Source organism: Ooceraea biroi, chromosome 9 (genome assembly GCF_003672135.1).
Source record: "Ooceraea biroi isolate clonal line C1 chromosome 9, Obir_v5.4, whole genome shotgun sequence".
Taxonomy (NCBI): Eukaryota; Metazoa; Arthropoda; class Insecta; order Hymenoptera; family Formicidae; genus Ooceraea; species Ooceraea biroi.
The window spans coordinates 11753183-11768259 of record NC_039514.1 but is presented as its reverse complement, the minus strand read 5'-3'; the positions used below and the strand labels follow the sequence as shown (position 1 = coordinate 11768259).

The window sequence follows — 15077 nt, the reverse complement described above, 5'->3', positions numbered from 1 at the left end:
CGAAAACCCGTCGCGTCCGTCGGTTATTGGCGTGAACCCAGACTCTTGCTTTTGCAAGCACGTCTTGCCACTGTCAACGAAGCCCACGAGCGCGATTAATTCACGATTCAGCGAGTGGAATCGTGGGCGCCTAATGTGTCAATTAATATCCGTTAAATTAATGCCATAATGATGGAAAGTAGAATTTTAATCGTCGAAATAAAGATGATCATTTACCGATGCTGGTTTATCTCGGTTTCGTCATCCTTTTTTTTCTTATTATTATTCGCATTCTCTCGCATTAGCGAATTAGTGGGTAAAACTGGTTTTACGCACAATGAGTCGTAACATCGCGTGACTCATGGATTGATAAGGAACAAGCACGCTGAATCGCTTCTTTCGACTCGACTTTCATTGAGAGCTTCAGTCGAGTAAGATTTTTCATTCATCTATGTACAATAAATACATGTCAGCATATAAAATATTATGAAGCTGATGCCATTGTTACAATGTTCTAAGTAGATTTTTAAAGATTTTGAATAATTTTACGATCGCAGAAGAACTTCGTGTAGAGAACTTTTGATTAAATTCATCGTTATTTCCGTAATTGTATAATTATTGTTTATTGTGTTTTAAAATGTTTTTAATTGGTAAACGATATTGCTTCGTTACACGCTGTAATCCAGATCAAGCTGAATGCAGATCCGCGCGCATGTCTCCGCGACGCCGACTCAGAGAATTGGGTGCATCTTCAGAAGTGATCCACATTAAGGGGGGAGCCTGCTTTAGAACGCTGAAAATAAGGTATATTTTACGAATTGTTTTTGGAGAAACTATACAGCGGATCATTATAAAACTTTGATGCATTTATTAGTACATGTTTAAAGATAAACAAAATTATTTTTCGATTTGAATATATCGCTCGTAGAGGTCGTCCTGGAGAAATCTTAGTGCAGCCGCGTCGCCGGCATTGCAAATTGGTGAGCGTTCTCCTGCCTCGAAATTTCGTCTAAACTGAAAAATTGAAGTGTGTTCTCGTTATTTATGAATTCCCATCGTCGATGAACCAAAGAGAGAAGAAAAAAGTTGAAAAGTGCCAAAATGGTGGAGCTTAGAACACAAAAGTACGATTTTTAGGCAAAGTTTTTGAACTTTTTCATGCAAAAATAATTGTTTAACTTAATGTTTTTATGAATATTAAAGGTTCATCGACGATGGGAATTCATAAATAACGAGAAAATATTTCCATTTTTCAGTTTGGATGAAATTTGGAGGCAGGAGAATGCTCACGAATTTACAATGCCTCCAGGACGACCTCTACAGGCGATATATTCAAATAAAAAAATAATTTTTTTTATCTTTAAACATGTACTAATAAATGCATCAAAGTTTTATAATGATCCGCTGTATAGTTTCTCCAAAAACATTCGTAAAATTATACCTTATTTTCAACGTTCTAAAGCAGGCTCCCCCCTTAAGATCTGCTTTACGAGCGTGACCCGGATCTTAGATCGTATTACGGAACACGCCGGATGTAATTTGGCGATAAATCCTTGACATCGCGGTGGATCAGATCGTACGTCCTACAAATTGATGCGGGCGGCATCAATTTTAGACGTCATTATAGCACGCCAACGTTGACATAGCTTCTTGCTCGTCACTGAAGTTCGCGGAATACGCATGATTAATGCATTCTCCGGACTCTGTGTGTCTTGTCATCTCACGTTTTAATTATGGCATCTAATTACATTATCGCAGTCTACGACGTAATTCTGCAAAGTAAAGAAAGATAATCTCATTTCACGTAACTTGAGAATTATGTTGAATCTCGCGATAATTATGCCTTCCAGTTGAAGAAAGCTTCCTTGAAACAAGTTCCTCTCGAATATATAAATGAAAGGTAAGATTCTGCTACCTATTTACACATTCTCTTCGAACTTGCTTGGCCGGAACTCCTTTGTCTGCGATATTCTTTCGTAATCTTTCCCGCTTATTTCCAGCAGGCAAACATTGACTCTGGAATCATCAAAGAACGTAATCCTCTTCGATGTTCATTCCCTCCATTTCTCTCTCTTTCTTCTTTCTCAGACGCATTCGCGATTATTACTTGGCTCATTCTTATGCCAATGCACTTTTTTAATGTCAGAATAAGGATAAGAATATACTGATTTACGATTCCTTCTTCTCTCATCATTCTCGACATTCTCCAAGTCCGTTCTCCTCCAAGGCGTCAAATTTCACGTCGTTCAACTTTTAAATATTTGCATAACAATATGCATCTGTCGTGATACAATGCGATGGGGTCATTTACTTACTTTATTCTGAGATTAATCGCACATCGGGAGAATTTCGGCGATGGTTTTTGAACAGGAGGATTCGCGGCGGTAAAGACGGTTGGTCGACGGTCCGTGAGATGGCGACGTACTGACCGGCGCCGGGCGTCGTACCGGCGGCAGTCTCGGGGACGACGCCGTCGCCGCCACGTGGGGAGTGAATTTGAATCGGCCGCCACCGGCTCGGCTTTGCTGTTCCACCGTGTCGGCGCGATCGTTTGCATCATCGCTCGTTCCGCGCGGAACGTCAGTTTCGCGCGCGAGTACCGCATCAGACAAAGAAGCGGAACTCCGATAAAAAGACTGTCTTAAAGCGGCATTAACCAGCGGCGATCTCGAAGAGTGACTCGTGGAGAGCCTCTCCTGGCTGGAGCTGGGGGAGGGGTGCGCGGTGCGCGAAGAGAGAACGGAAACGTCAACTCGAAGCCACAAGGAAGAAAGGGAGAATCATCCTCGCGAAGAATCACCCTCGGACCATCGACGGAAGCGTCTATAATAATCGCCGGGAAGCTCGCGTTGATCAAAGATCATCATTCTTCGTCTCTAATCGAATATCACGGAGGAAGCATCAAGGGAAGGGAGGGGTTCCGGAAGGATCTTCAGAAAGAAAAATTGTCACACAAAAAGAGATCCTCGGTGGGCGTGGCGAGGCGGTCGTAGGCGGGCCTCGATCGCCGCTGTCAGCGTGGTACCGGCGTCATCGCGGTCACGTGACGCTACCTGACGCGATCTGACGCGGCTGTCATCGTTCGCCGCTCGAAACGAGTAACAGTTACGTCCACGTGACGACGCCGGCGTCAATCCGGGACAGCCGCCGGAAGCGAGGCGAGCGCGATCGGCGCGGCGAGGATATCCGCGGGAAAACGGAGTGGTGGTTACGCCTGATCGTGCGAGCGTCGGCTCCCTTCCTCTCTCTCTCTCGCTGATCGGTTATGTGAAGCCAGTGTCGCGTCGACACGCGCTCCGAGCAGCGGCTAGCGGCGCGGCGACGAGCATCACCACGAGGCGTCGAGGCGGCGGCGGTGGCGACGGCGACGAGGACGACGACGAGAACGGAGGAAGCGCGCCGGAGGAGGAGAGAGCAGCCGACACGGGCAGGGGAGGGAGAAAAATCAAGAAGGAAGCAGCAAGTGTCACGAAGGGACCCTTGTCAGTGAGTGGTGGACCGTGGTGCAGATCGCGGGGCATCGCGCGCGTGTGACGGGGATCATCGAGCTCGCCACGCGAGACAGGAAGAACCGAGAGGAGGGGGAGTAGTGACAAGGAAGAAGCGCCGGGCAAGGCGTGGGCGGCGAGCGCGCGGGACTCGCGCGGCTCGATACGGGCGCGCGCGCGATTCGGCTCGTGCGATCGGCCGCTTCCGATCGCACGCCGCCACTAGCCGGCCGGCGCACCGCGAGAAGGGGCTGTGACCTTGCGGCCCGACCTTGGAAGTTGGCGCCACCGTCGGAGCGACCGCGGTGTCCAGGCGCGTCGTGAGCGCGCGCTGGGAACTCGCGACGCCAAAATTTGCCGCGAGTGCTGAGGAAAGGAGGAGGGAACGCTCGATCGGTCCGTGATCGTCGCCGTCCGCCCGGCGTTCGTTTCTTCCGTTTCCCGGACACGAAGGACGCGAAAGGATTGCCAGTGATCGAGCCACCTGCCACGCCTGATGGAATGACTCAATATGCCGCCTAGGTGAGTGAAAAACAAACGTACGAGAGGTCGAGCGAGCGAACGGGCCTCTTTACCCGAAGCACCGGAACTGAGGGTGGTAATTGACGCGGGGGGATGAATTAAAGGGTAAACGAGGGGCGAACGAGAGCCACAGGTAGGCCGCGCTCGGCCGGCAACGCCGCTTTAGCGATCTCCGGTTTCAAGCCTTTGACGCCCCGTGACTCGAGGGTCGGCCTTTGCTGGGGTTGAAAGCGCGAGAGGGTTGGTCAACGTTGGGCAAAGCCTCGCAGAACGCGCGCGCGGTCAATGCCGGTACACGAATCTGCTCGGGAAATTAGCGAAAATTCTCTCTCTTGATCGAGTCAAATGTCCAGGAGTAATTGAAGGCCGCAAAAGACACTTTCCGTGCGAGAACGTCACGTCACATAATCACATGCGGACAACCTCGGTTACATGATAGTTAATAAATAATTAATTTCCATTTTATTTATCTACAAACTTATTTTATATATATTTTATATTTATCGATACATATTCCGCGATATTCGTACCTTTATCCTCCACCCTTCGCTTTTCGATCAACCATCAATTATTTAACGGAATATCGTTCCAGATATCACGTACAATGCAAAATCATTTTCAATTATTTATTCTCGTATAATCTGCAATATCAATCACGCCATGTCAATAGTTAATGACACACGCTTTCCGTAATTCATCATATCGCCATTCGTCATCGACTGACTGTGAAATCGCGCGTAGCGAGCCGTAAATTATTGTTGCATCTTTACGATTAAATTTTCATGACTAAGTTACACCGCGCAATATCGAAGGACAATGCCGCGTTTGTCATAGGGACGCACCTATGGGCGCAGCTAGTAAACAGATTTTACTGCGCTTTTATTGCCCGCGATCCACTCGCTACACACCTGCGCTCGCGGCATATTCGCGCGTGCAACACGCGTGCGGGCGATGTCACGCTTCAAATCCGTCCCGATCGCGAGTGTTACAGGACACGGAGAGATGAGCAAATCCTCTTTCACTACTCCACGAGAGAACAGAGTCGCTGCTACATAGAGATCGTCGTAGCGTAGGACCTGTTACGTTCAACGTAATCCTTAATTCGACAATTTATCACTCTTGCAGCGAGAGTGCCGCGAAACTCGGATCTACCCGCGCATTTTCCGGGTCAGCTCCTCCCCTTTCGCAAATTCACACCGTCTGTTGTGAAAGATTATTGTCTCCTTATTGTTTATAACTGCTCCATAATTACACATTACATAAATCTTTCAGTCTCCTATTTTTGTTCTTTCATCAAATCAATTTTAGCCAGAAATAGTTTAGACATGAGAGATCGTACACGGTGTACTCATTATATTAAATAAATACAAGATAGAATTAGATAAAAAATAGAAATAGAATTAGATAAATACAAAATAGAAGCAACATATAAATGAAATAAGAAATCCAATTAGCGAAATTAAAAGGAAAGACAAATATTGGGTTGGCCAAAAAGTAATTGCGTTTTTTTCCAATAGATGGACATACATGTCTTGAAATGTAACTAACTTCATTCTAAACCGCAAATTCATTATGTAGGTTAACAACTCACGGTTCAAGCTTGTTTTAGAAAAAGAAAGTACACGATTTCGTTAACAATTGTTTCTTTGCCGTCGATTTCAAAATGGAAAATCAAAAAGAACATTTTCCTCATATTTTGTTTTATTACTTCCGAAAAGGCAAAAACGCTGTGCAAGCTCATAAAAAGTTATCTGATGTATATGGCGAAGATGCTTTAAAACTGCGGCAGTGTCAAAATTCGTTTACTAAATTTCGATCTGGAGATTTTAATGTGAAAGATGCACCACGCTCAGGAAGGCCAATCGAAATTCATGATGACGAAATAAAGGCACTGATCGATTCCAATCGGCGTTTAACGACACGAGAGATTGCTGAGAATCTTAACGTATCGAAATCGAGTGTTGAAAACCATTTAAAACGACTTGGATACATTAGTAAGCTCGATATTTGGGTAGCACATGAGCTCAAAGAAATTCATCTCACTAAGCGTATTGACATCTGCGATTCTCTTTTGAAACGTGAGGAAAATGATCGATTTTTGAAACGTATGATAACAGGCGACGAAAAATGGATCGTCTACAACAACGTCAAACGAAAAAGATCGTGGAGCAAGCGTGATGAACCTGCTGAAAGCACTTGAAAAGCAGTGAATATCTGCCACCAAAGAAAGATTATGCTGTCAGTCTGGTGGGACTTTAAAGGTATTGTGTATTTTGAGCTGCTTGCAAGCAATCAAACCATTAATTCAGACGTATACTGTCGTCAACTGGATAAATTAAATGATGCCATCAAACAGAAACGTCGAGAATTGGTGAATCGCAAAGGTGTTGTGTTTCACCATGATAACGCTAGACCGCGTACAAGTTTGGTCACTCGTGAAAAATTGTTGCAGCTTGGATGGGATGTGTTACCATGATGTTACCACATCCACCATATTCGCCAGACCTGGCACCATCAGATTACCATTTGTTTCGTTCTTTGCAAAACGCCTTGAATGGTAAAACCTTTACTGCTGATGAGGATATCAAATCGTTGTTGGAATTGTTTTTTGCTGAAAAAGATAAGAACTTTTTCGAGCGCGGAATCATGAAGTTGCCTGAAAAATGGCAAAAGATAATCAAACAAAATGGACAATACATTGTTTAATAAAGTTTTTGTTTCCCATGAAAAATTCGCCTTTTATTTATATATAAAAAAACGCAATTACTTTTTGGCCGACCCAATAGCTTGCGCGAATGAAGAAATGCCTGTGCACGGAAACGACTGGCTCGCGCGCAAGGGATAATTTCGAGGTATTTCCGTCTTGTGAGAACACGTAAATCTTCTGAAGATCGCGCGCGGAAATAGGAGGATCCAAGACGGCCGCGGCGCCGCGACCGGAGGCATCCGCGTATAATAATTAGGCGTAGGTATTTTCACGAGCTCTGCCGGTTTGGGGTCTCCTCTCTCGGAGTAGACGCGGAGAGAACGTTGTCTATGAATGTCGCCTAGCTCTGTTGAGCCGTGCTCCAAGTACGGCCATTATTTACGATCGCAACGAATGCAGCTGCGCCGAGCGACAGATATCTTCGCAGCGACGAACCGTCGCGCGTCGTATCGGCACCCGTAAAATTTTGGAGCGAACGAGCCCGGGACTTGCTCGTCCAACGGCAGTAAATTCTGCACGTCCAGCGTATACGCACGCCGACAGGTACCTCGCGAAATGCACTTCGCCGAGAATGCGAACGGCGGATATCCGCCGCTTTTCGATTATCGTAATGCAATTTGAAGCTTCGAACAGAATCGCGCGTCCGTGAACGCGGATTGCGCGCTGCAATTCCGTAAAATTTAGGTATTCTGCCTCTATTGTTCCTCTAATTATGTCTCTGGTCCTCGTAATTACAGAATATTCCATTTTACCATTTTGTATTATATTAGCGCCATGATAGAAAACACTTGCAATTTTTTATAATAATGGTCGCGCGAACTAGCCCAGCAGAATCTCACGAAGAAATTCGAGGTTTACAGAAAAATTGTGAAACGAGAAACCTTATATACAAATTCTGAATGCCTGAACATTTAAAATATACTTAAAATTTGAACGTTGCCTCCACAATTACCTATGTTTCCCATAAACGTTGTCAGACGTTGTTCGCCGCCTGTTACATCGCGTCAAATAATATACTCACTTGTTACGCGCTCGAGCCAGCATTTTTTTGAACGAGCGATACGCTCCGAGACACTCCGCTTTCGACACCGCGCACAATCTGGCCGACTCGGCCGACGACGAAAGGGAAAAAAGAGAGGAGGATCGCCGCCACACGCACACGTACGCGTATCCGCCGCGTGTTAATTCACACGAGGGGGTGTATTTATGAGTGGCACGCTGTGTCGTTTCGTGTCGCATTCGGCGCACGTGTGGCGCCCGCCTTACCGCACGATCTGACCGCCGCAGACACGCACGTGGACTTGCCGTCTCGTAAATAACACGTGGAATTCCGTACATTGTTCAATTGTTTTTTGCGTTGTTCAACATTCAACGTTTAACATGGAAGAGCGACCTAGAATTTCTTATCCGTGACCCTGAGGATCGCGAAGATGCGTGCATTGGGTTCCGCGTTGCGTCAGGGGTTGATTGATCGCGCGCGGGATTAGCCGCGGGTCCACGTGGGCCACTCGTAAAGTCCTCCTGCAATTCGATCACTTGCAATTTACCGTTTAATGGCATTTAAACGAGCCATTGGAACGAGCGCGCGTTACGGAGCACGTGTGGTTAATTGATTAGCACCGGTAACCGGTAACGTTAATGCAGCTGTTAATATATTAAAGCCAGCGGCCTGCACGGGCTTATACCGTGGACAAATGCGTTGAAAGTCCCTCCGCAAACACGCGTACACGCATATTCAGCTTGGGTCGATACGTATCATTTTTTGATCGAACGGAGAGGGATTTGCGCGAATTTTCCCATAACCGATTAGCGTCGCGTCGTGTATTCGTGTTATAATAATTTTTGCAGCGCGATCTGCTGTTTCGAATACCTAATTGCATTTTATTGGGTCGTCCGGAAAGTTCGTGCCGATTTTTAATAGATGGCGTTGGAACATGTCTGAATATATCAATGTTATTGAAAACATACGATTTATATACACATGCTTAAAGGTGACATTTCAACGCATCTTTAGGAAAAAAGTTGTTTCAGATAAATTGATTCGTGTCAGTTTTGTACTCTTTTGAAGATGGAAGAAAACAAAGAACATTTTAGACACTTGATGCTTTTCTATTACCGGAAAGGCAAAAATGCCTCACAAGCAACAAATTCGATATGTTCTGTTTACGGAGAAGGCGCTTTAGCTGAAAGAACCGTACGTAAGTGGTTCGCTAAGTTTAGAGCTGGTGATTTTAACCTTAAAGACCAAGAACGCTCGGGCAGACCCTCTGCTACTGATGATGACCAAATCAAGACACTGATCGAGAATAACCCGCGCTACACGACACGTGAATTAACAGAGATACTGAAAATATCGAAAACCACTGTCCACGATCATGTAGTGAAGCTTGGTTACGTAAGTCGCTATGATGTATGGGTTCCGCATAATTTGGCCGAAAAAAATTTAATGGATCGCATTTCCATCTGCGACTCGCTGTACAAGCGTAACGAAAACGTACCATTTTTGAAGCAATTAGTGATGGGTGACGAAAAATGGATCATTTACAACAATGTAGAACGAAAAAGATCCTGGGGTAAGCGAAATGAACCAGCATTAACCGCTCCGAAAGCCGGCCTTCATCCAAAAAAAGTCATGCTCTGTGTCTGGTGGGATTGGAAAGGAATCCTATATTATGAGCTCCTACCACACAACCAAACGATAAATGCAGATAAGTACTGCTCGCGACTGGACGAATTAAAGACAGCGATTCAGGAAAAACGTCCAGAATTAGCTAATAGGAAGGGCGTCGTGTTCCATCAGGACAATGCCAGACCTCATGTTTCTTTGACTACCCGACAAAAATTGTTGGAGTTTGGCTGGGATGTGCTACCTCACCCACCGTATTCACCAGACATTGCACCTTCAGACTTTCACTTATTTAGGTCTTTGCAAAATTCCCTTAGCGGCAAGAACTTCAACTCTTTGATCGACATAAAAAACCACCTTGAGGAGTTTTTCGCCGAGAAACCTAAGAAGTTCTGGGAGAATGAAATCTTCCAGTTGCGTGAAAGATGGACAAAGGTTGTGAAACAAAACGGTGCATACATAAGACAATAAATATTTATCGACATAAAAAAATATTGCCTTTGAATTTTCCTTCAAAATCGGCACGAACTTCCCGGACGACCCAATACTTATATATTACTTATATATATATATATATATAATACTTATATATTACTCTAGAGATACCAAATAAATTATTCGCGTCTTTATTAATCTTAATTAATTAAAGAGATATTTTTATTCTAATTGTATTAATTACGTTACGTGAATCATGTTCGTATACCTGGCAAGTTCAGAGTTCTCCAATATCTAATTCAATAGAAAGATGGTAGGCATTCTGGTTTTGCGCAACGCGAACGTAACATACGCTGAGATGGAAGCTAAATGCACTCGCGTGCAAAGAAAGTCCGCTCGACTCCACGCTCCACGTTCATAAATCTTTCCGAACGCTCGCGCCTTAACGAGAATAGTTCTCCCTCTCTTTCTCTTCCAATGAAATGCAGATCAGGGGACAAGGTCCGCCTGTCATACAGATCTCGAAATAGCGTCATTTCGTCATCCCGGATTGGAATCACCTTGAAGTCCGCGATATCGAACGTACGAATTAACGTTTTCTATTGATCGTTCCGTTCATGATGTCCGCGCGTTTCTCTCTCCGCGAGAATCCAGAGATCTCTCCGCCTCTGTTTCGCGTGATAAGCAACAAATTACTTCTCCACGACGGTATGAGGGGGGGCAGAACGACGCGAGACACGAAATAAATGTCGGGCGCGAGACGCGCGGTGAAATAAACGTGATGCGAGGTCAAATGGCACCAGCGAGGTATGCCCGGCCGTAGCGCGGAGAATGTCGTCTTCGTTCTGGCAACGACGCCGATACGCGAAACGACGAAGAACGGCTCCGCAGGACACGCTACGTTATTCACAGGGAACCACCCACCTCTTTTTGATTTCGAATCCCAGAATAGATCGCGCAATGCCTGAAAATAGGAGTCGTGCATATTTCTTTCACGCGTACAATCGCTCGCAGCTTTATAAGACTCCTCCAAGGAGAGAACGCTCGAGAGTAATCGTTCTCTCCTCGCGGCTCTGAATTTAGCGTCTCACGATCGCAAAGTGCTTTTAATTTCCTTGAGAAATTTTGTTCGAGATTCCTGTTGTACGGCGCAGGGCGACACAACGAAGACGCACGAGCCCCCCGTGGAGTCAATTCGCTCCGACATTCGCGAGCGGAAAATTCACAGGCGAAGCGGATTTTACGGGAGGAGCGTTCGGCGTCCGGGAAGGATTGATCCTGCGTCGCGGGCAGCGATAAAACGGCGCGCCGATTTCCATACTATGGAACGGGTCTCCTGGCGAAGATTTGTTACTAATGGAATCGCGCGCAATCCCGTGCATGGGGTCCCTCCCTTACGTGGGAGTTTAGATTAAGCAATTCAGATGCGGCCACGCCGGTTCTCGACTCCGGTTCCGGCGAGGCGCGCGTGTACACGCTCGCTACCGACGTAAATCGCGAAAAATAATGTCCCCCGTATAATTCGCCGCACGCGCGAATCTCGCCGAGGAATCTTTCCCTCCTCTCCTCCCCATGCTCTCATTAAATGCTACTATTAAGGGCAGACAAAAGATTTTTCTCTCTCGCGGCTTAATTCCAGCGGCGATCTGCTATTTTCCGGGGTACGCGCGGGAATGTCGTCACGAGTGTCGATCGCTTTTTATTGTCCTACGAATGGGCACCTCTGCAGTTAATAGTCGCATATTTTCCTTCGCGAGGAAAAGCGGCTCCGTTCATTCGGAGCGACGACGGAAGGTATTAGCATAGAAAAAAAGAGTGCACTATCGCTCGACGCTCTAATGAATTACGGAGTTACTCGACGGCGAGTAAACTTCGGATTCATGGGAAATATGGTTATTGCTCGTCGTGCCGCCGCGCCGTCTCGTGCGAGTCTGGTTTTTATTTGAATTGGGAAGCGACATGCGTGCAATTTATTGCCGCTTGTCGCAAGACACTTTCTGATATGGGAAAAAATCTTGTTACGATATAACGAAACGCTAGTTTATAATTATTTATATGTATTATATACAGTTACTTACTCCACGTTCGCCCAATATCGTCCTTCCTTCGGTAATCGCTGCCTTTAAAAATATGAAAACAAAATAATATAATTAGAAATGAAAATAACAATGATATTAATGAAAGTTAATTGGCATCTTAAATGTTTTTTCTAAGAATGAAGATTTTCCGTTATATGATCGATGATAAAATAGATTAAATATCGTCACATAAGTATTAATTATAAATCATGAGAAGCGTTTAAGGGATTTAAACAATGTACACACACATTGCATTGCTGAATTGAAGATTTAGTAGATACAGCTTTAACGTGTCAGACACATGAGACAATTCTACTTCTCAATTCTACTATTATCTGGCATATCTGGCGTTCATTCGATTTACCTTATCGCATATGGCCCATTAAACCTGTTTGTCTCAGTACTTATGTTTTCAGTACTGCATGTGTTTGAACATAATATTTAAAATTTATTAGCTGGACGTGACACAATAATCGTAATTAATTAAAGTACGTAAAACGTACTTGCAAATACAACTTGTTGTAAGATATATTACAAATATACATTACAAACTGTAATTTCATTTATCAATTTGAAATCTGTGGAAACAAAAAAAATATTGCAAACTAGTGAAAATAATAAATAACATCATTAATCCAATAAACAAAAGTATAAATCCAGGATTCGTAAAAGAAGTAAGCCCGCATCGCTTTTAAGCATTTTATGGCAATAAAGTTCATTGCATTTGCATTCGCAATTGAAGACCGCGACATTTCGCGCAAAATATGATAATTTCGCTCCGCACGACAAATCGATATTTCTTTTTCTTTTTTCTCTTGCCGTGATAAATGTTATTTACTTCATGAGTGTCGTGATATTCTTTTTTGCTTTTGTGACAAATGTTATTTAGATGTTGCTTGGTGCACCGTGTCTCAGACGCGCAAGACGAAGTGGGAAATGCGATGGCCGTGGAGTTTGCGGTGCGGCGCAACGCGTGTCACATCTTACAGAGAATTTATCGTAGTTTAATTTCGCGTGCAAAAGGGCGGCGACGAACGACGACGCCGAAATGAGAATGAATCTTTTAAGAAACGACTCCGTTGGACGCGTGCGGACGGAACTTGTCCCGTCTACTCTCGTGAAATTGCCCGCACTGAGAGCGAGTTCCTCGAGCGAGTTCCGCATGCCTCGCAGGCGCGGAGTGAATCTCCGCGCGTGTTTTCGGCTGCAAGCGTATAATCTATTTACCACGACTTTTAACTTCTTCTTCGCTACAATACTGCGGAATGCTATTAAGGTATTTCGTGAGGGCTGGAAGTTTCCGTGACAAGGAGGGAACTCGCGCGCTCGCTATTCTCTAGGAGAAGCGTAAACTATGACCTGATTCGGCGAAACAACGAACACAGTATTAAATATTAAATTATATTTTAAGTTGCAAACATAGTATCAAGCAAACTTTAAGAATGAACCGAACATTAATTCTCCTTTAACCTAACGCGGATCTGTTGCTTAGCAAGAAAATAGTTTAAATAGTTGAACACAGGATTCTAAGCGATTCTAGCGGCAGCCGGAAGCTGCATATATACCGAATGACTTAGGACAAAAAGGACCTAACCGAGGTATTTTGTCGAGAACGTATTTTCTTGTATAAGCAGGCAGGAATGTAATACGAAGTTGAGAGGGGAGATAAGTAATTATTGCAGGATCACCGAGCTTCGCCGCAAGATTCTCCGCCCACCCGATAGTTCGGCTGCCTTCAACCAGTCTTGATAACGAGATAATGAGACCGCATACGTGTATAATTGGAAAATATTGCTGTACGTGGAAAGTTTTGGTTAAACGGCGAGCATTAGCAGAGAAGTTTTAGACCGTGCTGCTTTTTCCGGCGAACAAGTTACAGGAATCTCGAGCACTGTGAGACACATCGCGAGAGTTCTGTTTGCGGTTTTTAATTGATACTCATTCGCGAAAAAGATATTTACAATGACAAATGTTTTTAAATAATTTTCTTTCTCAATTAAATACATTTTCCACGCATACCACATAGAGGCGACATTTTTTAAGTACATACTCGATTAATATTGCGTATATATTCTTGAAAAAAATTGAGACTTACAAATTTGAGTGATTAATAAATATGTTTTATTACATCAAACATAAATATATTATTAATAATAAAATATTTTTATTTTACACTTGCATAGTAGCAGAATGTGAGATATAAATATATGCATATAGAACTCGATGAGAAGTAACCTTCGGCGAATGTTAAATAATTTTTTATCAGAAGGCTTTAATATTATTGTCGTAGTAATGCAGTTCCGGATTCCAGGAGCCAAAAAAGAAACACAGCGTGCTTCAAGGCACAATATTAATCATCGCATTCACCGAGCACATCCCTTATAAATTTGCTTTAATACGATCAGCTAACGACGCTTCTCCGCGCTTGCGGTCCGCCGCTAGATCGTGATCTACGATTTCCGTGATGCGGATAAGGATCGAATTTATGGTCATCCTTTGAGGGATAATACTGCCTTGAGTGACTTGTTTCATTGTCGAGACAATAGGGCAAGACACATCGTCTCGGCGGGACATAAATCTGGTTTATCGCGGCACTCAATCGCAGACCGCTGCGGCGCGCGAAGTTTGACGTGAATTTCGATACCGAGAAGTCGGTTAGAGCCCGATTTGTGTCCAAAATTCACAACTCGCGTTCATCAAGTGAGCATCTCATCCGCGGTTCCCATCGTGATTAGATCCCGCTTGGAGACCATTGCTCGACAAGTTTTTATGCTTAATAAAAAAATGCCAAACTAGAAACTGTTTTTATTCTGTTATTTAACTATCATTAATATATTGGGTTGGCCAAAAAGTAATTGCGTTTTTTTTTATATAAATAAAAGGCGAATTTTTCATGGGAAACAAAAACTTTTTTAAACAATATATTGTCCATTTTGTTTGATTATCTTTTGCCATTTTTCAGGCAACTTCATGATTCCGCGCTCAAAAAAGTTCTTATCTTTTTCAGCAAAAAACAATTCCAAGAACGATTTGATATCCTCATCAGCAGTAAAGGTTTTACCATTCAAGGTGTTTTACAAAGAACGAAACAAATGGTAATCTGATGGTGCCAGGTCTGGCGAATATGGTGGATGTGGTAACATCATGGTAACACATCCCATCCAAGCTGCAACAATTTTTCACGAGTGACCAAACTTGTACGCGGTCTAGCGTTATCATGGTGAAACACAACACCTTTGCGA

The 15077-nt window shown here is 44.1% G+C and overlaps 1 protein-coding gene across 1 annotated transcript in view; it reads left to right on the top strand.

The window, feature by feature from the left end:
* Positions 1-2068: 2068 nt before the first annotated feature.
* Positions 2069-15077, top strand: part of LOC109610977 (collagen alpha-1(XV) chain-like) — a 220383-nt gene continuing 207374 nt past the window's right edge. Inside the window, exon 1 of the mRNA XM_020031721.2 lies at positions 2069-3989. Within this exon, the coding sequence (XP_019887280.1) occupies positions 3979-3989 (11 nt within the window). The 5' untranslated portion in view covers positions 2069-3978. The remainder of the gene's footprint in view (positions 3990-15077) is intronic.